Below are 25,381 nucleotides of genomic sequence, written 5' to 3' on the forward strand. Positions count from 1 at the left end.
AACAGTTTCCAGATGATAACTCAAGAACGCTTGGGCCTAGGATCATGAAAGTTGATAGGGAAGTTGATTGCCCCTATTGATTTTGAGTTGATGGGGTCAAAGGTCAAGGTCACAGTTACCAGGAACAGTTAAACAGTTTCCGGATGATAACTCAAGAACGTTTGGGTATGGGATCATGAAACTTGATAGGGATATTGGTCACATGTTTGATGAATTTTTTGTCTCTAAGCAGTAAAGGTGGTAACAACTTAATGACATGTTCTAGAATGACAGACGTGTCTGCTAGTTGAAAATTGTTCTGTTCAAGAAACTTTAACTTTCAGTTTCAGTTCTGTTTTCCTGTGATAAGTACAAAAACTGTATAATTATGTTATTATTTATTCAGACAGTATTATTATTATTTTAAGCAGGATGTTATCAGGTGTCCTCAAGTTGTCTTGTTAAAAGCAAAAGTACGTAAAATCATACTGAGTATATGGAAGTGTTGAGAGTGTCACAGTTAGCATTACCCTTCAGGATGAGCTTATTGTATTGGTTGATCTCCAGGTCTGACATCCAATTTTGGAGGCTGTGGATACAGAAGAACCCCGCACCCCCCACCCACCCGGCCCCCACTTTACCATGAGCAAAGTTAATTTTCTCCATGATAACTTAATTAACCAGAATAAATCTGAAATTGTTGGTGCTTAACCAGGGGGAAAATGTCAGTCCACAACCATTACATGCTAGGGAACTGCACAAAACCAAATTTTCAAGGACAAAAAATCACTTGGTTATTGATACAACATGTTGCCACAATTATGGCACTATTGTTATAGATAATAGGGACATTGACAACAAAACAGAAAATATTTAGATGCTCGATTTATTTTGAAGGACTTGAAAGGGAGTTTAATAACTCTGCTTAATTTTAATGCAGTAAAAATTGAAATATTATAAAAAATTTATTTGTAAGAATAACAGTGGGACATTATTGTCACTCAAGCACCAATGTCTCAAGCCACAGGGCTGACAATTCCTGTGCTCTCCCACTATTTTTGTTATATTTTCTGTCTTAAATTAAGTGTATTTTACTCATCCCCTTGCAATTCGAATGATATATGAAAATGTGTAGCTTAACCACAGACTGTATCATTTTAATAGTGGGTGTAATTGAACTGTTTACCTGTTAGATATATATACTTTGGATAAAAAATTTATAGTCCATGTAATAAGTAAATTTATCCTATTTTAAACCTGCAGTATCATGTGACAAAAACTGTTACAGTGTTAAGAACAATTAGGATCCTCCATGACATTTTCCAAATTTAAATATTTCTGGTTTATATAGTAGCAATTTTAGGTTAAAGTGGGGAAAAAACCTCCAAAATAATAAAAAGTTAGTGTTACCGGGTAAATGCAGTTATGATTATAGTAGAACGCGTTAAAGCTGCATGCAGGCCTCCAGATTTATGTGTAATTTTTTGAAATTTAGAAAATGCTTTTTGTAAAACAAAGACATAGTCATCCAAATGGCTGTTTGGTGTATGTCATGGTGTATGTCAGGGTTGCCACTTACCTTGAAAAGTCAGGGAAAAATGACTCTTTTTTTTTTTTTTTTTTTTTCGAGGTCAGTGAATTCAGGGAAATCTTGATAATGTTCAGTGAAAGATAAATTTTTTAGAAAAGTCAAGGAAAAATGAAATTCTGGGTCAGTGTTTAAAATGTTCAGTGGCTATGCAGTATTTATAAGTATTTCCAAACACATATTTTGGTGTAATTGTGTATAAACATAATTTCTCTGTGTTTGAATCTGTTGCGTTTTCAGCTCGACTTTTTGAAGAAAATGTAGAGCTATTGCACTCGACCCAGCGTCGAATATCTCTGTTACTATCAAAGCTATTGACTTGAAACTTAAAATACTTATTTACTATCAAAGTCTACACCAGGAGAAACAATCCCCTTAACTCTGATTGAATTTTGACAGAATTATGCCCCTTTTTAAAATGGCCACCAGAGCTAAAAATAGAAAAAACTTGTCCGGCTTTCACAGGTCAAACTGCTGGACAGATTTACATGAAACTTCACAGGAGTGATCAGTACCAAGCCTAGTTGTGCATATCACGGATATGTTCCGCTTCACTGCACAAAATGGTCGCCAGAGAGGGGGAGACATGTTTTTGTGACAAAAACACCTTCTAGTTTATATTTGGCATGAATGTTAACCACAGTGAGACAGAGTGTCGTGCACGAACGGCAGGTTCCTATCTCAAAAGTCAAGGTCACAGTTGGAGGTCAAAGGTCATGTCAGATCTTGTCCGGCCCATAACTTTGACATGCATTGAGGAATCTTGTTTATGGTTATCATGAATGTTTAACTCAACAAGACGGAGTGTCATGTGCAAACCCTAGGTTCCTGTCTCAAAGGTCAAAGTCACAACTAGGGGTCAAAAGGCGGGCTCGACATGTTGTTCGTGGGCATCTAGTATTAGTTAGTATAATTGCAATAAAAAAAAATGAAGTGATTAATTGTGTGCATTTTAGGAACTTAATATCAGTTAAAACACTCTTTTTAATCAATGAAATATGTTACATTATAATGTATCATAGAAATCTCTCGCAAGTGTCATCCAGGCTATTGAAATTTGATACAAAATATTACATGAGTTTTTTATATGATATACATTAAAACATCTGCTTAAACAACACTGGTTTATCATTTTGTGTATCTATAATATCAGTGAAAAAAAGAAATTTTAACATTCCATCTGGAGCCATGTTCCTTTAAATTTGCTGATAGGAAGGGTATACAGTTGAGACTTTAATATTTATCAGATATTTGTGTGGGATAGGGTATATACAGATACCTTTTACCCATTGATTTACCCGTTAATGGATAAAATCGGGCACATTATCAGTAGAAAAAAAATGCCAAATCATGCTTGTTGAAGTTTTTATCTCAGAAAGAAAACTTTAAATGTTGAAAATGAAAATGAATACAAGACTGATGCATAAATTATCACTCATGAGATGCAATAATTTTTAGTATCAACAAAAAGTATTTATATATGTAACTCCATAAAGCTTGCATCATTTGCCCCACTTTAAGTGGATATAGTTAAATCAATAAAGATACCAACTTTTATGGTCTAATTTAAGGGAGGCATGTTGTATAAATTTGCACTGTCTGTCTGTACATTCATTAGTCTCTTTGTCTGAAACACTTTGAGCATCAGCTGTAACAATGTCTTCTGATAATATTTAACATTATACAAGTGGTATATTATACAGAGCATCCAAGGTCAAGGGCACAGATCCATGCTCCCAAAAGATCACTTCAGGGGCATAGGTCGCTTTTTATAACTCCTCTTTTTTCATTTATATGATCATGCTGTTAATGGAAGTTGCAAGGATTTGGGGGATATTTTGGACACTATTTATAATTTGCCTTACTGGAAATCTCTATAGGAGAAATTTGAATAGACCAAAAGTTAGACCAGAATGCAATATATAGTTGTTGAACAAGCCAAAATAAAACCACAGGATTTCAGAATGTTTGGTTATAAATATCATTGTTTCGCTGGCACAAGATTTAACATAGAAAGACTGCGGGAATTTTGCACTGTGATTCATCGCTTAGATTTAGGTCCAAAAAGGTCAGAGGAATGTAGGCGTTGAATTATCCTTTCTCATTAAGTGTGATTTAAAGAAAACTCACAAAAAGTTTATGTATGTTGATTTGTTCCAGTTTGTTTATTTGTTTCCAGTTTGTGAAACTCTACACTTGATTTGGAAAGAGTGTTTATGCAGCCATTTTTATCTCCATTTAGTTCATAAAGGGAAGTTGTTGTTTTGTAACCTTTAAGAAAATTGAATTCATTATTATATTGATGTAAAAAATCTAAAAAGCCTTTCACCTAAATCAAAGGGTTCAGGAAAAAGGAGAGTGATGGGGGAAGATGAGTTTTCGATTAAAAGACTAATATTTTTTGATGTGCAACCTTGAGATTATGACCTTGACATTGACTGCATTTCTAAATTTGATCATGAAAATTATTGAAGTCAGACAAAGTTATCCTGAACAACTTGATAACCTTTCTCTCGGATACTATTATTTTCTACTGTACTGAAAGTACTGTCTTAAAATAATGTAGGCAAGGAAAACCAAACACGCACAAATTTATTAATTATGTATACATTGAAAATCTGAATATTTTCAGTGTAATTTGTCATGTTGAGCATATATATATATACATATATATCATAGTCATGTTGAACTGTCAGTGACATGAGTTTGTTACAGTATGTTATAATCAATAGAATTTACCTCCAAGGGAGCGCAAAAAAAAAAAAAAAAAAAGTTACCAAGGGAGGCTACTGCTGTATTTTAGTCCTCGGCTGTTAACATGAGTTACTAAACTTTCAAGGTTAGATAGAAATTAAAATTTGCAGTGACTTGATTCATTTATAAGGTCAATAAGTAATCTATAACTTGATTCTAGATCAACAGGTAAAACTGTAGTTAATCAGACATTACTGCCATATTATCTACTAAATACTTACTATGAAACCTTGGCATAATAAAAGCAATAAATGAGATCTCTTGTAGCTTATTGGATTTTTAGGCTGGTTAAAATATAAGAGAAGAAAAAGGCAATTCAAACACAGAGAAATATGATTGTTTGTTGCATTTTCAGATTAATGGTAGATATTAAAATCTATACAGTTTCATTTTCAAATGATAATCTTTTTCAGGTGACACATTTATGTAACCTAGGCAAGAAAATATTTTTATTAATGTGTATACATACTGTTACAATAGTTTCGCTCTGAGGTGAGGAAATATAAAGTAAATTCTATTTAACCCTTTCCCTGCTGCATTTCTATAATGAACTTGTCCATCTTTCAATTTGGACAGTACCATTAACTGTTAAAAGGGGTGCTTACCAAAAATATACTGACTGAATGGAGAACAGTGCAGATTATGATCAGACTGCATGGATGTGCAGGCTGATCATGATCTACACTGGTTGCAAAGGCAGAATCAATCTTGTCCAACATGATAAGGGTTAATATAATGTTTCAGCTTACTGAAGTGATAATGATGTCTATTCTGAATACAGTCAAAACATAGAATGTTCCTCATCCATCTCTTGTCATTTTGTGTGTGGACCAGTCTCAGAAAAGCAGCATTGCCATTGGTCAGTGGGTAAATTGAGCTCAGAACAAACCAATCAAACGCTTGATGTTTTGAGACTGGTCCCCAATTTTTGTTTTGTAACCTCTGGACCAGAAATATGACTATAATATATAGATACTTAAGGGACATATATTTCACTTTTTTTTTGTAATCCAAAAGACAATAATTGATACTAAACATATGTCAAAAATGATAAACCAGTACTGTTGAAGTTTGTAATGTATATGATAAGTACCAATATTAATGCTTTCTATTTTATATCAAATTTCAGTAGTTTGATTGATGGTTTTGAGTTTTCTACATTTTATAGACTGTATCAGTGGGAATTTTTTTTATATAAAAACTACTGAAACTGTACAGAATCACTTCGAAATTACATTCTGTTGTAATTATTAACTAATAAAAAAAAAATTGACATAAATTTGTTGGTATGCAGCTTTTACTGAAGTACTGAAGGAAGGAAAGAAATATTTAAACTTGATGTTAGTCTTTTTTCCAGATTCAGAACATGATTGTAAATATTACATAGCTGAAATAATATGGTAGATAATAAAATTGTAATGTAAGAATGACAGTTTATGATTTGTGTTTTCAGGTGACGTTCAGAACACGTATCTACCATTGTAATATCAACAGCCAAGGAAATATTTGCTTAGACATTCTAAAAGACAATTGGTCCCCGGCTTTGACCATATCTAAAGTGCTTCTCTCAATCTGTTCCCTATTAACTGACTGTAACCCTGGCGATCCTCTTGTGGGCAGCATCGCTACATTGTACTTACAAAATCGCACGGAGCATGATCGCGTTGCGCGTCAGTGGACCAAGAGATTCGCTACAGGACTTCAATCTAGTACAAGTATTAACGGAAAAGAAAAAGATTCAAATACACAAAATGGAGACGCCAATGTGTCAGACAATAATACACCTAGTCCAGCCTCAGTTTCATAATGTCTGTGTCAGTGAAATGTTTGAATGAAGAGTATTTTTAAATCTGGATCATTTGGATGCATTGATTCTGTAGTGTCAAGTTATAGAAAGGTTTATAGAAGGATTTATTGTGAGTTATCTCCACATAGACAGTGTTAAAAAAAAAAAGCAGAAGATGTACGTGCAGTAATAACAATTCATTTGACGCCATTTTCATAAATTGCCAGTCTAAATTTGGCTTCCATGAAAATTTAAAAAAGAAACCTCATTTTGAATTAATGTGATATTAACCTCAAATAATACATCCCATCTTTCTGTTACATGGAACATGGATGTATTTAATCTGACATGGGTACACTTTTTGAAATATTAGATCGAAGTGAAGAATCAAGAAAAATGTACTTGGAATGTGTTTCCAGTTTCCGTTACAGTTATATGAAAGGACTTTTATGTCTGTGTGACTGAAGTGAATGTATATATTTTGTTCAGTTATGATAATTTGTTTTTCATAATAGTTTTGCCAAATTCTTGTTATGCATTTATAATTACACAAGTTATAGTTTAGAGAAAGATATTTGATTGCCTTAGGGAATTTTTTTTATTCAACCTCTATTTTACAATGGTGAAAACAGCTTAGGAGGCTTAAACTTGTTGCTTACCCCTATTATTTTTTGATTTTTCAAAAGGGATGTATTTTTTATGTGATCACCAGCAGCAGGAAGTGTAGGTGTGTGGCGTGCAGTGTCCACAAAAGTTGTGTAAATGTACGCTTTCTTACATCGGCAGTTCTTACCCAATATTTGCCGAACTTGGTCAGAATGTTTATGGGCATGTTATCTCGACCAACTCTTGTATTGAGTCATGATTTCTAACTTCATGACATTTTCCTTCTTGAAATATATGAGAGAAACATCTCACTAAAAGTGTGCAAGAGGAATTGATTTGATAGACTGCAGTTTGCAAATGATTTAACAGTGTGACCATGACAGTCTATACATTACTGAGTTACGTTTTGAGCTCCAGATGACCAACATGGTTACTTGCAATTAGTAGAGCACAAAACAATGTCTCAAGTTTGATCTCCTGGTGTGACATAATGTTTGACAATATGTCGTAAGTCTTTCATAATTTACCCCTATTTTATATGGGCAAGTTGTGAATTTTCATATAATGTACAACGAAAGGAATCAGAACTGATAGTCCTGGTTTGGAACCAGTCTGTACTGGTACAGAACCAGTCAGTATAGGTATGGAACCAGTCAGTGTAGGTATGGAACCAGTCTGTGCTGGTATGCTGGTACAGAACCAGTCATTGTAGGTATGGAACCAGTCAGTGCTACCCAACTGCTATTGAAATACATAACTGAAATACTGTTAAAAGAAACAGCAGTCTGTTAGATATGATTATTTCACTGAAGGTACTAAAACATTATTAATACAAGCTTCCCTTATTATTTCTGCCTGTCTGTTATATATATTCATCTGCCAAAGTTAAGAGTTATTTCCTTTTTGCCTGTATTTTGTTTTCCATCATAGATTTCTGGCCAATACAACTTACAAGAAATGTTTTGTAAAAAATATGCTATGATGTATTTTCTGTTATATTTACTTGGGTATCAATGCCAAAAATTGCAGTCTAACCTCTATTCTCAACACGTCCGAAAAATGAACACCTCGGTAAAGTTACAGTCAAATATATATTAAGCAGAAAGCCGTGGAGTGATACAGTCTGGTTATTTATGGCAGGTAGCTGCTTATAACAGAAAATCCATTTTGAAAGTTAGTAAGTGGCTGTTTAAGAGAAGCAACTACTTAATACACAGGTGGTCACTAAGAGAGGTTCAGCTGTAGATATTTTATTCCCATTGGACGAAGTACTGAATTAACCTGTACAGAGCAACAATCTGTGTACAGAAGACATATATGTACTTTGATCGTCCCTGTGTTGTAAAGGAGTTGCACTGTAAAACACCTAAGTTTTAAGTGGGGAAGTTGTCCGGTTCCTTGCATTAAGGTGTTCGACACCTCAGTTTCAGATTTGGAAGTTGTCAATTTCCTTGTGTTGAAAGGTTTCTAGAGGGGAGGTTGTACAGTTCCATGCATTAAAATGTTTCTACACCAGTTTCAAGTGGGGAAGTTGTCCAGTTCAATGCATTAAAAGGTTTTTTACACTTCAGTTTCAAGTGGGGCAGTTGTCCAGTTCAAAGCGTTAAAAAGTTTCTACACTTCAGTTTCAAGTTGGGAAGTTGTCCAGTTCCATGCTTTAAAAAATTTCTACATTTCAGTTTCAAGTGGGGAAGTTGTCCAGTTCCTTGCATTAAAAGGTTTCTACACTTCAGTTTCAAGTTGGGAAGTTGTCCAGTTCCATGCATTAAAAGGTTTCTACACCAGTTTCAAGTGGGGCAGTTGTCCAGTTCTACACCAGTTTCAAGTGGGGAAGTTGTCCAGTTCAAAGCATTGAAAGGTTTCTACACTTCAGTTTCAAGTGGGGAAGTTGTCCAGTTCCATGCATTAAAAGGTTTTTTACACTTCAGTTTCAAGTGGGGCAGTTGTCCAGTTCAAAGTTTTGAAAGGTTTCTACACTCCAGTTTCAAGTGGGGAAGTTGTCCAGTTCCATGCATCAAAGAGTTTCTACACCAGTTTCAAGTGGGGGCAGTTGTCCCGTTCTACACTTCAGTTTCAAGTGGGGAAGTTGTCCAGTTCAAAGCATTGAAAGGTTTCTACACTTCAGTTTCAAGTGGGGAAGTTGTCCAGTTCCATGCATTAAAAGGTTTCTACACCTCAGTTTCAAGTGGGGAAGTTGTCCAGTTCCATGCATAAAACGGTTTTTACACCAGTTTCAAGTGGGGCAGTTGTCCAGTTCTACACTTCAGTTTCAAGTGGGGAAGTTGTCTAGTTCAAAGCAAAAAAGTTTCTTTACTTCAGTTTCAAGTAGGGATGTTGCCCAGTTCCTTGCATTAAAAGGTTTAAGTGACTGTCAAGAACTTGCATGTGTTAACTGTTTACCTGTATTAAACTGAAATGCAATTTAGAAACCTGTTCACTGTATGATAAAAGCATCAGAAATGCTTTTGAAACAGTTCTGAAATTATAGGAAAATTGGTAGATATTTTTAATATTGTAAAAGTACTGCTAATGCAGTATGGCATATTGCATGGACTGTAAGAGTCATATTTTGATACAATCATAACTGTGTCTTTGTTATGATGAAATGGTAATTTTGTTAAAGTTTTTAGTACCAGGCTGCCATAAAAATGTAGACTGCTTGTTTAGTTAAGTAAATACCCTAGTTACATTTAGATTTTCTTTTTATTTAGATGCTTTAAAGTTGTTTGAAATGTTTATTTTTGAAAACTTGGTTAAATTTTAAAGCAAATTTTTCCTTGATTCTTGGTAAAAATCCTGTCTCAAAACATATTGAAAATGTTTTTTTTTGTTCAAGACGCCTTTAGTATAAATTCATTTCTATGCTTTATGATTAAAAGCAGTGTAAACATTGTGTAGTAGTAATAATAATTATTTATACAACTTTAATTATAGAGGCAACAATAACAGCTATATGTATTAAAGCATCAAAGGTTGGGCAAGTCTGATCTTCAATTTTTAAGCCACCCATGATAGAAAATTATGCCATGTCCAGGTAAAAACGATGTCCAGTCAAAATCTTCCGATTAAAAGGGGGTCGTCTGTGTCAGATATACATATTATTTCTAACTCAGTATTTATGAAGGTGTTCATCTTTGAAAGTGGAGTAGTTAAGTTGGCCGACTTCAACTCACTTGCCTGTGACATCTGCTATGGACATCAAGTGAGGAAAATACTGAGCTGGATTGTTAAAGTTTGATGGTTTTTATCCAGGTGGCCACACATGCCTAAATTATTATACCTAGAAGGGTATCTGATGTTTCCGTCAACAATTAAAGTTACAAAAATCACCATAATATTATGATTGAAAATTCTGTTGGTACCACTTGTAACAGAGTTTTTTTATCCCATCTATGAGCATGTAGCTTTAGAGGAAGTGTCTGTTTTGTAACTGAAAATGGACAATAGATATGAGAAGTACACTTTAAGATGGGAATTATATAAATAAGTACAGTATAATTTTGTTGTTTTAATGCATTTCTTACCTCAGAAACAACTATACACCCTGTAAACAAGATTTTGAATTGATAAATTTTTTTTTAATTTTGAAAAGAAAAGACAATCTTTAAAAAAAAATGATATCAAGTTGTTTTTTTTTTTTCATTGTAGAAACAGATAATTTGTGTGTACATTGCTTAAACTTTATACTGTTAAGTTTAAATGGTACATCAAATAAAAATATTTGTATAAAACTAAACAAGAGGGGCCTGTTTTTAGACATTTTTTAAAGTCCTCAAGTAAATTTTCTCTCAGAAAAAAAAATCATTTTTACAGGGTATATTTTGTTTTATCTATCTATTTTGTTTTATAGTAATATTTTGAATTATTAGAATATAGCCAAAGGTTTCACAAATCTTGCATTATATGTTTTTATGTAAATTAAATACACTTGTTTTATCTTCATCTTGCCATTGTTAAAGTACAGTTGAAACTCGATATCTCGAACTCCAAGTTCCAGCTATCTCCAAGACACCCGAAAACACATGCACAAAATATCATTTTAAGTTTAATTTCGGTTTTCTCGAAGTTAAACGCTCGATCCCTTGGAATTCTTGGAAATTGAGATACCCAGTTTCAACTGTATGACTTGTTGCTTTATAAAGGACCATCTAAATCATTTTTTTTGCGTGTATCAATTTCTGTATGGCTTGTATTTATCAACATTTAAAGTTTAGACAAAGATTTAAAACTGCTAAATTTCATTTTTGCCCCGTCGTTGTTAAAAGTGTGACCAATAAAATGAGACTTCCCTTGTAAGTGCCTTTCCTGGCTACAGAAATTTGAACACAAATTTACATTGATATGAATTTACTACCAACAGAATTATGGAACAGTCTTTATTCTAAGTAAGTTTTTAGCTCATCTGATTTTTTGAAAAAAAATGATGAGTTATTGTCATCACTTGAGCGGTTGTCGGCGTCGGCGTCTGCGTCGGCGTTGCCTGGTTAAGTTTTATGTTTAGGTCAGCTTTTCTCCTAAACTATCAAAGCTATTGCTTTGAAACTTGGAATACTTGTTCACCATCATAAGCTGACCCTGTATAGCAAGAAACATAACTCCATCTTGCTTTTTGCAAGATTTATGGCCCCTTTCGTACTTAGAAAATATCAGATTTCTTGGTTAAGTTTTATGTTTAGGTCAACTTTTCTCCTAAACTATCAAAGCTATTGCTTTGAAACTTGGAATACTTGTTCACCATCATAAGCAGACCCTGTACATCAAGAAACATAACTCCATCTTGCTTTTTGCAAGATTTATTGCCCCTTTTGGACTTAGAAAATCAGTTTTCTTGGTTAAGTTTTATGTTTAGGTCAGCTTTTATCCTAAACTATCAAAGCTATTGCTTTAAAACTTGCAACACTTGTTCACCATCATAAGTTGACCCTGTACAGCAAGAAACATAACTCCGTCCTGCTTTTTGCAAGATTTATGGCCCCTTTTGGACTTAGAAAATATCAGATTTCTTGGTTAAGTTTTATGTTTAGGTCAGCTTTTCTCCTAAACTATCAAAGCTATTGCTTTGAAACTTGCAACACTTGTTGACCATCATAAGCTGACCCTGTACAGCAAGCAACATAACTCCATCCTGCTTTTTGCAATAGTTATTGCCCTTTTTGGACTTAGAAAATAATTTTCTTGGTTGAGTATTATGTTTAAGTCAACTTTTCTCATAAACTATCAAAGCTATTGCTTTAAAACTTGCAACAGTTTTTCACCATCATAAGTGGACACTGAACATCAAGAAACATAACTCTAACCTGCTTTTTGCAAGATTGATGGCCCTTTTTAGACTTAGAAAATCATGGGTAGGACAATAATTCTATTACACAAAAAAAATCAGATGAGCGTCAGCACCCGCAAGGCGGTGCTCTTGTTTTACTACTAATTTGGGAATGGGAAAGGGGCCTTTACATTGGGAAAAATGCATCGTAAAATGTCTAAATTGGGAAAAGTTAAAAATGTTAAACTTCAGAAGAAAGTAGTCATGAATGCATTATGTTAACTTATGGTTTTCATATGTACAGTCTTGTCTGAAAAAAAAGCCCAAAAAACTTCAGGAATTACAGCAAAAAACATACTATTTGCCATTTGGATTTCGAGTGAACTTTGACCCCAAATCGGCCATAAAAAAAATACTAAAGTTTAAATTTTAGACTATAGTTTAAATTACAAACTTTAAACATTGATCAAGGTAGATGACTTAGAATACAGCTAGCTTGGCAGTTTCTGTGTGATCACATACTCTTGTTTGGCATTCTTTAGGCATAAATTTAGCTCAACTTGCACATGAGTTCTTGTAAAACTTAAAGATTCTGAAAATCTCATGCGTAGAATATGTAATTTTTTGCCATTTGCCATCATGGGTCCATTATTTTAATATGCGACTTTGACATTAGTATAAATAGTTGAAGAAGAAAAAATGTTATTGTTGAAAAAGTAACTTTAAATAATGTTTCAAAGCAAAATCTAGAAGATGGTTCTTTTTAAAGTGATGACTCGTAACACTTTTTGACAGTCATAAACATGTAAATCTTCTGTGTGACACAGTTTGTTTATAGACTGATGAAGTATACACATTCAAGTTCATTGGTGTGGATTGTGTTGATTATGAAAGCAGTTATGGTTGTGTAAGCAAATACATGAAAAGTTCAGTAGGACAGTTATTTGAATGAAATCTGGCTCCAAGGTTATAAAATTTTAGTTTGTAGACCAGTCTTAGAATACAGGCTTGCCATTGGTCAGTTTCTACATTGTGCTTAGAAACAACCAATCAGATTCAAGAGTTCTAACCTTGACCCTAAATTTCTAAATGCTTTATGATAAATTTCTAAAATGGACTGGTCCATCATTCAATCTGGGCAGTTTCACTTATTATTCAAAGGGGTGTTCACTGAAAATTTACTGACTGAATAGCGAACAGTGCAGACCATGGATGTGCAGGCTGATCTTGGTCTGCACTGATCGCCAAGGCAAAAACACTTGCCGCCAGCAGATGCAAGAGTTCTAAGACAGGACCACAAACTTGACTTTATAACCTGGCATCCGGATGCCGAGACTTGTGGTATAGATTTTACTTGCAAATATGTATAAATGGTAACTGAGCCAAAGTAGGTGACTTTTGTAATACCTCAAATCTGTTTCAGATTTATTTAAATATCCTTATTCAGCGATGCGTATTTTTGCAGCTTCTGTCAGGCTAGATCTGCATACATTTTGTATTTTTAGCTCACCTGTCACAAAGTGACAAGGTGAGCTTTTGTGATCGCGCGGTGTCCGTCGTCCGTCCGTCCGTCAGTCTGTGCGTCCGTAAACTTTGGCTTGTGACCACTCTAGAGGTCACATTTTTCATGGGATCTTTATGAAAATTGGTCAGAATGTTCATCTTGATGATATCTAGGTCAAGTTCGAAACTGGGTCACGTGCGGTCAAAAACTAGGTCAGTAGGTCTAAAAATAGAAAAACCTTGTGACCACTCTAGAGGTCACATTTTTAATGGGATCTTTATGAAAATTGGTCAGAATGTTCATCTTGATGATATCTAGGTCAAGTTCGAAACTGGGTCACGTGCGGTCAAAAACTAGGTCAGTAGGTCTAAAAATAGAAAAACCTTGTGACCACTCTAGAGGTCACATTTTTCATGGGATCTTCATGAAAGTTAATCAGAATGTTCATCTTGATGATATCTAGGTCAAGTTCGAAACTGGGTCATGTGCGGTCAAAAACTAGGTCAGTAGGTCTAAAAATAGAAAAACCTTGTGAACACTCTAGAGGTCACATTTTTCATGGGATCTTCATGAAAGTTAATCAGAATGTTCATCTTGATGATATCTAGGTCAAGTTCGAAACTGGGTCACGTGCGGTCAAAAACTAGGTCAGTAGGTCTATAAATAGAAAAACCTTGTGACCACTCTAGAGGTCACATTTTTCATGGGATCTTTATGAAAGTTGGTCAGAATGTTCATCTTGATGATATCTAGGTCAAGTTTGAAACTGGGTCACGTGCCATCAAAAACTAGGTCAGTAGGTCTAAAAATAGAAAAACCTTGTGACCTCTCTAGAGGCCATATATTTCACAAGATCTTAATGAAAATTGGTCAGAACGTTCACCTTGATGATATCTAGGTCAAGTTCGAAAATCGGTCACGTGCCATCAAAAACTAGGTCAGTAGGTCAAATAATAGAAAAACCTTGTGACCTCTCTAAAGGCCATATTTTTCATGGGATCTGTATGAAAGTTGGTCTGAATGTTCATCTTGATGATATCTAGGTCAAATTTGAAACTGGGTCAACTGCTGTCAAAAACTAGGTCAGTAGGTCTAAAAATAGAAAAGCCTTTTGACCTTTCTAGAGGCCATATATTTCATGACATCTTCATGAAAATTGGTCAGAACGTTCACCTTGATGATATCTAGGTCAAGTTCGGAAGTGGGTCACGTGCCATCAAAAACTAAGTCAGTAGGTCAGATAATAGAAAAACCTTGTGAGCTCTCTAGAGGCCATATTTTTCATGGGATCTGTATGAAAGTTAATCTGAATGTTCATCTTGATGATATCTAGGTCAAGTTCGAAAGTGGGTCACGTGCCATCAAAAACTAGGTCAGTAGGTCAAATAATAGAAAAACCTTGTGACCTCTCTAAAGGCCATATTTTTCATTGGATCTGTATGAAAATTGGTCTGAATGTTCATCTTGATGATATCTAGTTCAAGTTCGAAACAGGGTCATGTGCGGTCAAAAACTAGGTCAGTAGGTCTGAAAATAGAAAAACCTTGTGACCTCTCTAGAGGCCATACTTGTGAATAGATCTCCATAAAAATTGGTCAGAATGTTCACCTTGATGATATCTAGGTCAAGTTTGAAACTGGGTCACGTGCCATAAAAAACTCGAAACTGGGTCATGTGCGGTCAAAAACTAGGCCAGTAGGTATAAAAATAGAAAAACCTTGTGACCTCTCTAGAGGCCATATTTTTCATGAAAATAAGTGAGAATGTTCACCTTGATGATATCTAGGTAAAGTTAAAAACAGGGTCACGAACCTTCGAAAACTAGGTCAATAGGTCAAATAATAGAAAAACCTAGAGACCATATTTTTCAATGGATCTTCATGAAAATTGGTCAGAATTTTTATCTTGATAATATCTAGGTCAAGTTCAGAACTGGGTCACATGAGCTCAAAAACTAGGTCACTATATCAAATAATAGAAAAAACGACGTCATACTCAAAACTGGGTCATGTGGGAAGAGGTGAGCGATTCAGGACCATCATGGTCCTCTTGTTATCAAAGCCTACCCTGATTAGTACCGTATGTAGAGCATATGACCAGCAGTTGAGAGGTTGGGAGTTGGACCTCGGGGGATGAGGGAGTGTTCACTAGTGTTAGGAATAGGTTGATTAATCAGTATAAAACATGCCTGACATTGATCTTTCATGATGAAAATGGGATTTTTCAAATCTGGCGAAAATAATGCAAAAAAGCTGGGCATAATGTAAGTTTAGTAATTTTGAATGCTGAATTACCTACAGATTTTGCCAAGTGCACTACCTTAAGGCAACTGACCACCAAAAATAAACAAGCTGATATCAAAAATGGGGATAAACCTATATGGAAAGTATAGTAATTTTATTGAATGAAAGTGAGAATTTCATCCCATTGACAAAGAAATATTGTACCGGTATAGAGGCAACAGTGGATTATTGTAAACATTTCATTTTGTGTACACCTGTTATTTTAAGCATTTGTAAACAATAAATTCATAGCAAGTATTACATACCATAACTGAAGTTGGCATAGTTGATTGTAATAAACCTTGATGTAGTCATTTAAAGACATTGTTACTGTAGAAAAAAAATGCAACAGTTGTTTGGGAGTGATGTGGGTGGGGAGTGATGTAGTGAGAGTGATGTGGGTGGGGAGTTAGGAGTAGAGAGTGTAGTGGGTGGGAAGTGAGGTATAGAGATTGTAGTGAGTGGGGAGTTAGGACTAGGGATTGTTGTGGGTGGGGAGTTGGGAGTGTAATAAGAGTGAGGTTGGTGGGGAGTTAGGAGTAGAGTGTAGTTGGTGGGGAGTGAGGTATAGAGATTGTAGTGGGTGGGAATGATCAAGTCTAGATTGTTGTGGGTGGGTTGTGAAGAGTAGGGATTGTTGTGGGTGGGGAGTGGTGAAAAGAGATTGTTGTGGATGGGAAGTAATGAGTAGGTTTTTGTTGTGGGGTGGGAGTAAAGATTAGGGATTGTTAAGGATGGGATATGAGGCGTTATAGAAGGATTTAGCAATGAACTGTCGTGACACCACACAAAGATGTTATCTAACCCAACAGTATAAATATCTTAGTGAACAACTTCCATACCAAACAACAATTTCTCAGTTAAAACTTCCATACCAAATGACAGTTCGTTATTGAACAACTACCCTAGCAAGTGACAACTTCTTATGGAACATCTTTCTAATTTCTTAGTGACAATGTCTTTAAATGATTAATAAGCCGCATCAGGGTAAAGAAAATTGTGTTAGTCTTTCAAAGACGCCATCTTAGATTTTAATGGTTTTTAAATTTTTGAAGATGCCTTGTACATAGAATGCAGTAAAAATGAAATTGTTCTGTTTTGTATGTGATCTGATAGTAATTTGTACAAGTGCTTGTATTTTATGAGAATATTGCGATATTGTTTAAATACTTTGTAAATTGGTCTACAGTCAAAATAAATTGTTATGTGAATAAATTGAACTTTGCTCTTCTATATTTTATACATAAATGTGAATTTGCCTGCTATTGTCTTGACCTGTGCCAGGCAGTAGAAGCTTTTCCTCAGGGTAACAGTACTGGTGTGGTTTCTACCAAAGTGTTGTGTGTACTGTAAAAGCACATATTTTCGCTAGGTCAGAATTTTGTGAATTTGAAATTTTGAGGATGTTCACAAGGTTTAATATTCGCGAACTTGTAAAAATGGTATCCTACTTGAATTTGACTTGTACTAATGGGAAATATTTACGCGAGGATTAATTTTCGCGATATGTCAGGCCCCGCGAATATAGCGAAATTTAAACCCTTACGAAAATTTCTGCTTTTACAGTATGTCGGTGTTCTTCTGGGTACTCCTTGGCTGACTGGTTAAGGTTGCTGGCTTCAGATCGCTTGCCTCTGGCCTGTGTGAGTTCGAAACCTTGCTTTTTATGTAGAATTCTCCATGTGAGGAAACCGGTTGGCTGGCTTAAAGCAGGTCAGTGGTACTACCTAGGTGCCAGTTAGCTGGCTTGAAGCAGGTCAGTGGTACTACCTAGGTGCCAGTTAGCTGGCTTGAAGCAGGTCAGTGGTACTACCTAGGTGCCAGTTGGCTGGCTTGAAGCAGGTTAGTGGTACTACCTAGGTGCCAGTTAGCTGGCTTGAAGCAGGTCAGTGGTACTACATAGGTGCCAGTTAGCTGGCTTGAAGCAGGTCTGGTACTACCTAGGTGCCAGTTAGCTGGCTTGAAGCAGGTCAGTGGTCAATTAGCTGGCTTAAAGCAGGTCAGTGGTACTACCTAGGTGCCAGTTAGCTGGCTTAAAGCAGGTCAGTGGTACTACCTAGGTGCCAGCCCCTGATGAAATAATGCCCTGAGTGGCAGCTTGTGTGTTCCTCCACCATTCAAAGCTTGAAAAATCACCATATGACCTAAACTGTGTTCATGTGATGCTAAACACTAAAGAACAGTTCATTTATTGTCACCAATGGTTGCCCATATAGTTGACTCCTCCGGAAGAATGTAAGATTTTAGTTAAAAGAAGGGGGACTGAACTTGCACCCCTGGAATCATATTCAGTCTGTCTACACTTGTAAAGCAGAAAAGACCAAACAAGTCTATATTCGGAACCCTCAGTTTTCTACCACTGCTGGTAATTTCACAATCCTTCCGTAATCTAATCAGTGATTTCCTTTTGCTTCTCAAAACATAATCAAACCTAAGCAAAATTTCAAGGGAAGTTAAAACTGCTCCATTGTGATTAAAGCTTTTTCAAGCAGGTTGCAAAATCATTTATATTCATGAGGGCCTAATTTTCATGGATTTTGTGGTTTAGTCAATCCACAAAATTGAACCCCAGTAAACAAGTGACATTCATATTAATTCAAAATTGAAATCCACTGATGCATGTTCCAATCAAGTAGTTGTTTTGGCCTAAAACCACAAAATTTTGTGCCCATGAAATTAAAAGATTATGCAGTATTTAAACCAGTCCAGTTTGCAGTACTTACTGGTGTCATACAAGATATGACCTCTAGGTTGAGTGGGAGCGAAATCACCAATTTTGTATCTTTATTTATAATTGACACCTGGCTGACCATATACAATGTCATGGCAACTACTCGGTTACTTCAGGTATTTGAGGATTCCATGAAATTAATTTAATTTTGTGAGCACAAAACATGATTTCTTGGCCAAAGTGGCTATTTCAAATTTTGAATATATAATAAATGGGAAGTTGCCTCTTCCTTGGAATTTAATCTGTTTGATTAGCTAATCTAAGAAAACTAGTTTCCCTAGAATATTGATGACTTCTTAGTAGATTCAGATACAGAACATGCTCCAGCTCCAGAAGCTACATATGGATGTAAGGGAGGTAAATCTCGTGAATATTATTTAAATGATACAGCATTTATTTCCCTTGCACCACAGAATAAGGTAATTGCACATTCACTCTAGTCTTCTTATATTTAATTTTTTACAGGACTTTATGTTTCTATATCATTTAACGACATTACTTCCCACAAATGTGATAAAAATAACAGTGATACGTTTTAAAATGTGAGAAAAAATAAGTTATTAAACATATATTACATTACTTACTATGTATTATATAATATGTGTTTTTCTGTGAAATTTGATAAGTATTACATGAATAGGGACATTGGAGCACAGGTCATTCTATCGGAACATGGGTCATTCTAATAAAGAAATAGCATCACTTACTTAGGTATGTCATAAGCTTGCCCATCTGCATACACCTACGCACATTGCCCAATATAGGAAATATACATTGTATCATAAAATGTTAAGATTTCTTACATCTTTAATAAAAGACATTGTATACAAATATTAATTTCATACAACACACAACAGTACAGTATGAATAAATTGTAATGACAGGTCGTATCATTTTTGATCTAATCAATAATCAATCAATAATCAAATCTCATTCATGCTAGATAAGATTTCAATAAAATATGAAATTATAATCCACCGAGGTGTTACGACCCTGAACAAATGAATAAAATAAAAATATTAAGTTGTTTAATAGTCGTACATACGTATGATTCAAATTACTGAAATCTTAATCGTATTACACTACTGGCGATCCTGATAAATCCCACTCTAAAAACCTAGTTGGTTTAGTGGGCTAGTTAATCCAAAAATGTTTTTAGATTTACTATACTGAAAATTGTTTTGATTTTGACATCGAAAATTAAGCCCCCATAAGGCCCTTACTGTTGACGGAAAATTGTTCAGGTTTTATATGCCGTAGATAAGGACTTTAAACCATTGCGAAATACACATCATGATGGTATGCTGCTGAATAATGTAACTGCCCACCTTACTCAGAAGAAGAAATAAAATAAATTATGTTATTTTCAAATTATGGAATTCACAAATTCATATCTCCAAAGAATAGCTTCATGCCCATGAAATTAAATGGTTCCATAGTATGTAATTATCGTTTGAATATGATTATGTATATCAAAGGTCAATTGCCTTGTTATTGTACGATGTGGAAAGTGTCTCATAATCATTATTTTGTAATTTAACCCTTATCATGTTGGACATGATTGATTCTGCCTTTGCGACCAGTGTAGATCATGATCAGCCTGCACATCCGTGCAGTCTGATCAAGATCTGCACTGTTTGCCATTCAATGAGTATCTTTTTTGTAAATACCCCTTTTAACAATTAATGGTACTGTCCAAACTGAAAGATGGACAAGTTCATTATAGAAATTTAGCAGGGTATATGCAAGGGTCAACTTTCCCACTTAGGAGGACTGTAACTACACATTCTTATATAATTTGCTTCTTATTGCTTAATTATGTTTTACCATGCTAAATTTCTATAATGGACTTGTCCATCATTCAATTCGGGCAATACCATCTATTATTCGAAGAGGTGTTCACTGAAAATTAACTGATTGAATAGTGAGCAGTGTAGACCATGACCAGCCTGGACGTGCCTGCACTGGTCACGAAGGCATAGTCACTTGCAGGCCAAAGGTTAAAAATATTCATGACCATTTTAAACTAGTAGTGAGCTTTAACTTCTCGGACATCAGTGAAAGAGAAAATATTTTGAATATCATTCAGACTACAGTATGAACACAAATGTTGCGGGGCAGCCTGATAAAACTTCAAAAACTTATTTTGTTCAAACTTGATAAAATAATATTGCTATCTCATGGTAAAAGACTTCACATTTAAGTTGTCAGTTGCACTTTAAAATTGTTATCCTCAGTTATTTTTTATCCTTCTCATAGAAAGGGATCCTTCTGTAGAATCTCAGTCCTTACCATGGAAAAGGTCCCTACTTTGCTATCTAAAGGTGGTTAATCAGATTTTTATCAAGTAAGGGATTTTGGTGGAAATTCACTGAGTGCTTAATACATGTTAGATTTTCACTAGAAGTATTTTTAAAGTCTGATTTTCCTATCCTGATTGCCCAAACAAGATAGATTCTAGCATATGTATAAATTTAATAAACAAAATTAGCCTAATAAATGATAAGAATAAGAGAACAATTGTATTATATTTGTCAAAGATTTACATTTACCAATACATATTTCCTTGAAACGCATTACAAATGCAAGTTTGTAAAAATTTTATTACCTCCCTTTACCTATCCTAATTCATTTATCAAGATAAATGAATTATTTGATAAATGAATTCAGAAGCAACACACTGTTTTAAAAAAAACATCTTTTGGCTTAGGTTGTTGAAATATCTTAGTTTCTATTAAGGGTAAAATTTAATGTAAAACTAGAAATTGCATTGACACTTTTTGAAAATTTCAACATTAAAGGGGAATAATTACTAAATTAGAAGATACATGTCTAAAAGGGATCTAACTCTACATAACTGGTATTTTGTTCATTAAATAAATCTGCTCTGGAATATGCTAAAAATGAAAAATGTCAGGAAATTTTGCTTATATCTTTAAAGGCACTGACCTCCAGATTTGGCTAAAATTATCTTTCTTTCAAATTGAAATTTGGTCATATAATGAACATTAGAATAGAGTTTTTGTTTCTAAAATATTTAAAAAATTCCAAATCAAGAAAAAAAGATTACTGCGTCGGGGATTTGAACACCGCACCGCCGCGGCAATAAAGACATTATCCCGTCATTGCAACCGATAGCACTATAGCGGAATTAGTGAATTATGACAGTCACTTCAAAATATAGATATTTATAATAGAGACAGTTTACCTGGAGTAAAAGCATTACAAATACTTTTGATTTTCATCGTAAAAAGTAGTAAAAACAGCAAATTCTCATGTGTTTCCATAAAATTAGTTTGTCAGTAATCAAGTTTTAAAGCCTTCTTAAGAAATATAGCATTTATTTCCAGATATCTAAAAAAAATATTAAAAAATTTGTTGTCCAATGATCTGGAAGCCTGAGTCTCTTTAAGAAAAGAATTCTGTATGAAATGCATAAAATGGAAGTAGAAATGTTTTGAAGACTAAAGAATTTTAGCAGTTTACTGTTAATATACAGTCGAATACCGTTACCTCGATATTCAAGGGACAGTAAAAATTGCATCGACGTATCCGAAGTTCGACGTAACGATATCAACTATCCGGGACTACTTTGTACTTGTGTCGGACGTCTATATTGTCATTATATCCAGTGCATTTTCAAAGGGTTTGAAAGGGGAAAGAAATAATATAAAACGAAAATACGATTTTGATTTTATTGACAAATAAAAAATAAAACATCTTAATTAAATAGTACAAAATTACATATATACAACTTTTTAATTTTTTAAAATATACGAATAAACATAAGCATTTTTATTCCTTTACTAAAGTCAAAAAGTCAAAGTCAAAACCTTTTATTTCACTCATTTCATGAATACATGAATAAATGAGGTAAGATATTTTAACAATATATTGGAGGCTCATAAGAAAATAATAGTACAATTCAATTCTAAAAAAATATGATGTTTCACAATAACGCCTTTCATATCTAGATTTCATATGTCAGTATTACAATATAATAAATAAATATATAAATAAATAAATGATGCCCCCATTCGGGCATCGGAGAGTCATAAAATGTACGGAGATGAAAATACAAAATTCATTTATCTTAGCTGTGACAATATAATTTTAACAAATTTGCACAATTTCAAAAACTCTTTGACAGTTTGCACGCTGTTTCATAAGAGTAATTATTTGGAATTAAAGACATTTAAATTGGTTTAAAGATTAAATAACAAACAAAACAAACGCACAAACTAACTTGATTATGATTAATACATCGCCGGACAACAATAGGTTGATTTTTACACCTTACACATAACATGGATATTTTTTGGCAAGCGGTGATATCGACAAAACCAGGTGTAAAAACAGTACAGGTAAGTTGACGGGACTGAAAAATCTCATCGAGCTAAACAAAATATCGAGCTAATCATATCGAGGTAATGATAAATAATTACATTAAAATATATAGGGAAAAATCGGGACCGACTAAAACACATCGTGCTAACCGGAGTATCGAGCTAACCGATATCGAGGTAACGATATTCAACTGTATATGCATACACAATAGCTATATATTGTCAAAAAGCCCATCCTGCACCTTGTAGCCATCTCCTAAATAAGCACTTGAATTTTCAGTGAAAAATATCACACCCTATATAATTATAAATCATTCATTTTAACACCTGGTATAAAGATGTTTCTTAAATTTATCAAAATTTTTGTCAGAATCTTGCAAAGAATAATTATTTCTTTGATAATAACTTCTTTCAGAATGTAAAATGAAGATAATATTCTAAAGAATCTGCAGTAGGCCCACATTTTTTTTTTGTATTACAAAATGCATTTTGCATTTTTTTTTACAAAAAATTCTGCAGCATTCAGTGTATCACAATAGAAATCCTCGCCTAAGCCAACTTGAAATTACACCCCCTCTTAATGTAATCCTACAGCTTTACAAACCAGATAATTAAATATTTTCTTTTAGTACTTTTGTCATTTTTAAATGGTTGTATTTAATTCAATTGAACTAATTCAATAGAGATATTAGGCTGTGTCAACAGTGCGCACTGAGCCTAAAGTAATTTGGACGTATATGTCAAATGTTTTTTCAATGTTTACTTTAACACAAAATGTTCAAGTACTCCGAAAGAAACACTTAACTTAATTTTTTTAATAAGTAAATTGAACCAAAGCATATCTAAAAGAATCTCAGTGTTTGCAATTTAAAGGCAAATAATGTCTTTGAGCCGTAATAATATGGCTGCAATTTTTTTTGTTATGAACATGAAATAGGTTAATTAATTTCTTATGAACTCCTAATTTTGATTAATAGTTTTCTCAGATATTTGATTCACAGTAGGAGGAATTACTGAATTCATTGTTTTTTTATTATCTCCCTTTATGATTGTCATTCATGTGCAATATTAAAAGTAGTGTTTTTTTAAACCATGCAGTTGTATATATACATTAAATTAAAAGCCTTGTGGAACATTCTGGATTATCTGCTCCATGTATAGTAACAAGGAAATGGTTATGGTTCAAAGAAATCAATTTTGTAATAAAATGGTTAAAATTTTACATTCTTCACAAATAGAAGGCATTTTTGGCATCAGTATAGGTCAATATTGCCTTTTTGTGACATGCTTTAAACAATTCATTCAACTGAAACTTCTAAGAACTGAAAGTAATAGAATGTTACCTATGAACCATTATATCCTTAATAATAAAAGTACATTGTACATAAGCTCCAGGCCAGAATTAAACTCATTTGTTCAAAGAATAGGTAGAGCTGTTACACTGTAACCTATTCTCAGGTGGCTGCATCGTTTACTTGTACAAGGGTGACTCCTCGAGAAGACTGTGGGAGGATAGTGCAAGATACAGAAGACACTCCAATGCCAGAAGCCTCACTGGTTCTTTTAGCATGCCAGGTATGGGGACTCTTTTCCCAATGCTAGTAATTTTTAGTTGAAGGAGGTGGAGTAGAGTGGGGGGGGGGGGAGCTGGAACTCACAAACCCTGGTTTTGTAGCCAGACAGTGTTACCACTGGACCATTGGGTCCGCTCTTGTGTCTGCATTTGCATTTTGGTGAAATTTTTGTATGTCAGCTGATACCTCCATATATACTGAACTTCCCATTTTGAGCCGCACCATGAGAAAACCAACACAGTGCATTTGCGACCAGCATGGATCCAGACAAGCCTGCGCATCCGCGCAGTCTGGTCAGGATTCATGCTGTCCGCTAAGGGTTTCTCTTGTTGCAATAGGCTTTGAAAGCGAACAGCATGGATCCTAACCAGACTGCACGGATGCGCAGGCTGGTCTGGATCTATGCTGGTAGCAAATGCACTATGTTGGTTTTCTCATGGTGCAGCTCATTTATGCTTGCTTAGATCCATTCAATGCACATGTTCCATAACTCTGTCTTGCTTTTTCAACTTTTAATGACAACCAGGCTAGCATTGCTGTCCTACACCTCTGATTGATTTTCATCATAATTTATTCCATTATCTTGAAGTATTTTAGACCTCATACTCTCTTTTTAAATATTTACAAGCATTTTTTTTACTTTCTGTAATTTCTATTGACTGTCAGAACAACCTCAAAGAATACCATCGCTAGAATACTAAAATAATACTACAAGTCTTTGGCTAAAAGAAAATTTATTTCCAAGAAATAATTCCATCGATTTAATCTTTTCAGATAAATTCTCTTGTGTCTCTAGAATCTTGTAGTGAATCTGTTAAAAGGAGTTTATCTTAATTTCCTCAATGAATTTATCCCCTAGACAAAAACTTTCATTTCACATTTATCTTGTATCTTGTTATTGAGCCATGAAGAAGTTCTTGTTATGTCAGAGTGGGCATGAAATAACATGACATCCTGTCTGTGAGGAATAT

General features: G+C 34.3%; 1 protein-coding gene across 2 annotated transcripts in view; it reads left to right on the forward strand.

Moving 5' to 3' along the window:
• Positions 1–9,689, forward strand: part of LOC123539066 (ubiquitin-conjugating enzyme E2 E1-like) — a 44,041-nt gene extending 34,352 nt beyond the window's left edge. Inside the window, exons 5-6 of one of the 2 annotated variants that reach the window (XR_008368307.1) lie at positions 5,775–8,625; positions 8,824–9,689. Coding sequence is in view for 1 of the 2 variants with exons in the window: in XM_045323539.2 (XP_045179474.1) it covers positions 5,775–6,128 (354 nt within the window). In the remaining variant the exon portion in view is untranslated. Of the gene's footprint in view, positions 1–5,774 lie in introns of both variants that reach the window. The other variant, XM_045323539.2, reaches the window with a different exon arrangement.
• The last annotated feature ends 15,692 nt before the right edge of the window (positions 9,690–25,381 follow it).

This window comes from Mercenaria mercenaria, chromosome 18 (assembly GCF_021730395.1).
Source record: "Mercenaria mercenaria strain notata chromosome 18, MADL_Memer_1, whole genome shotgun sequence".
Taxonomy (NCBI): domain Eukaryota; kingdom Metazoa; phylum Mollusca; class Bivalvia; order Venerida; family Veneridae; genus Mercenaria; species Mercenaria mercenaria.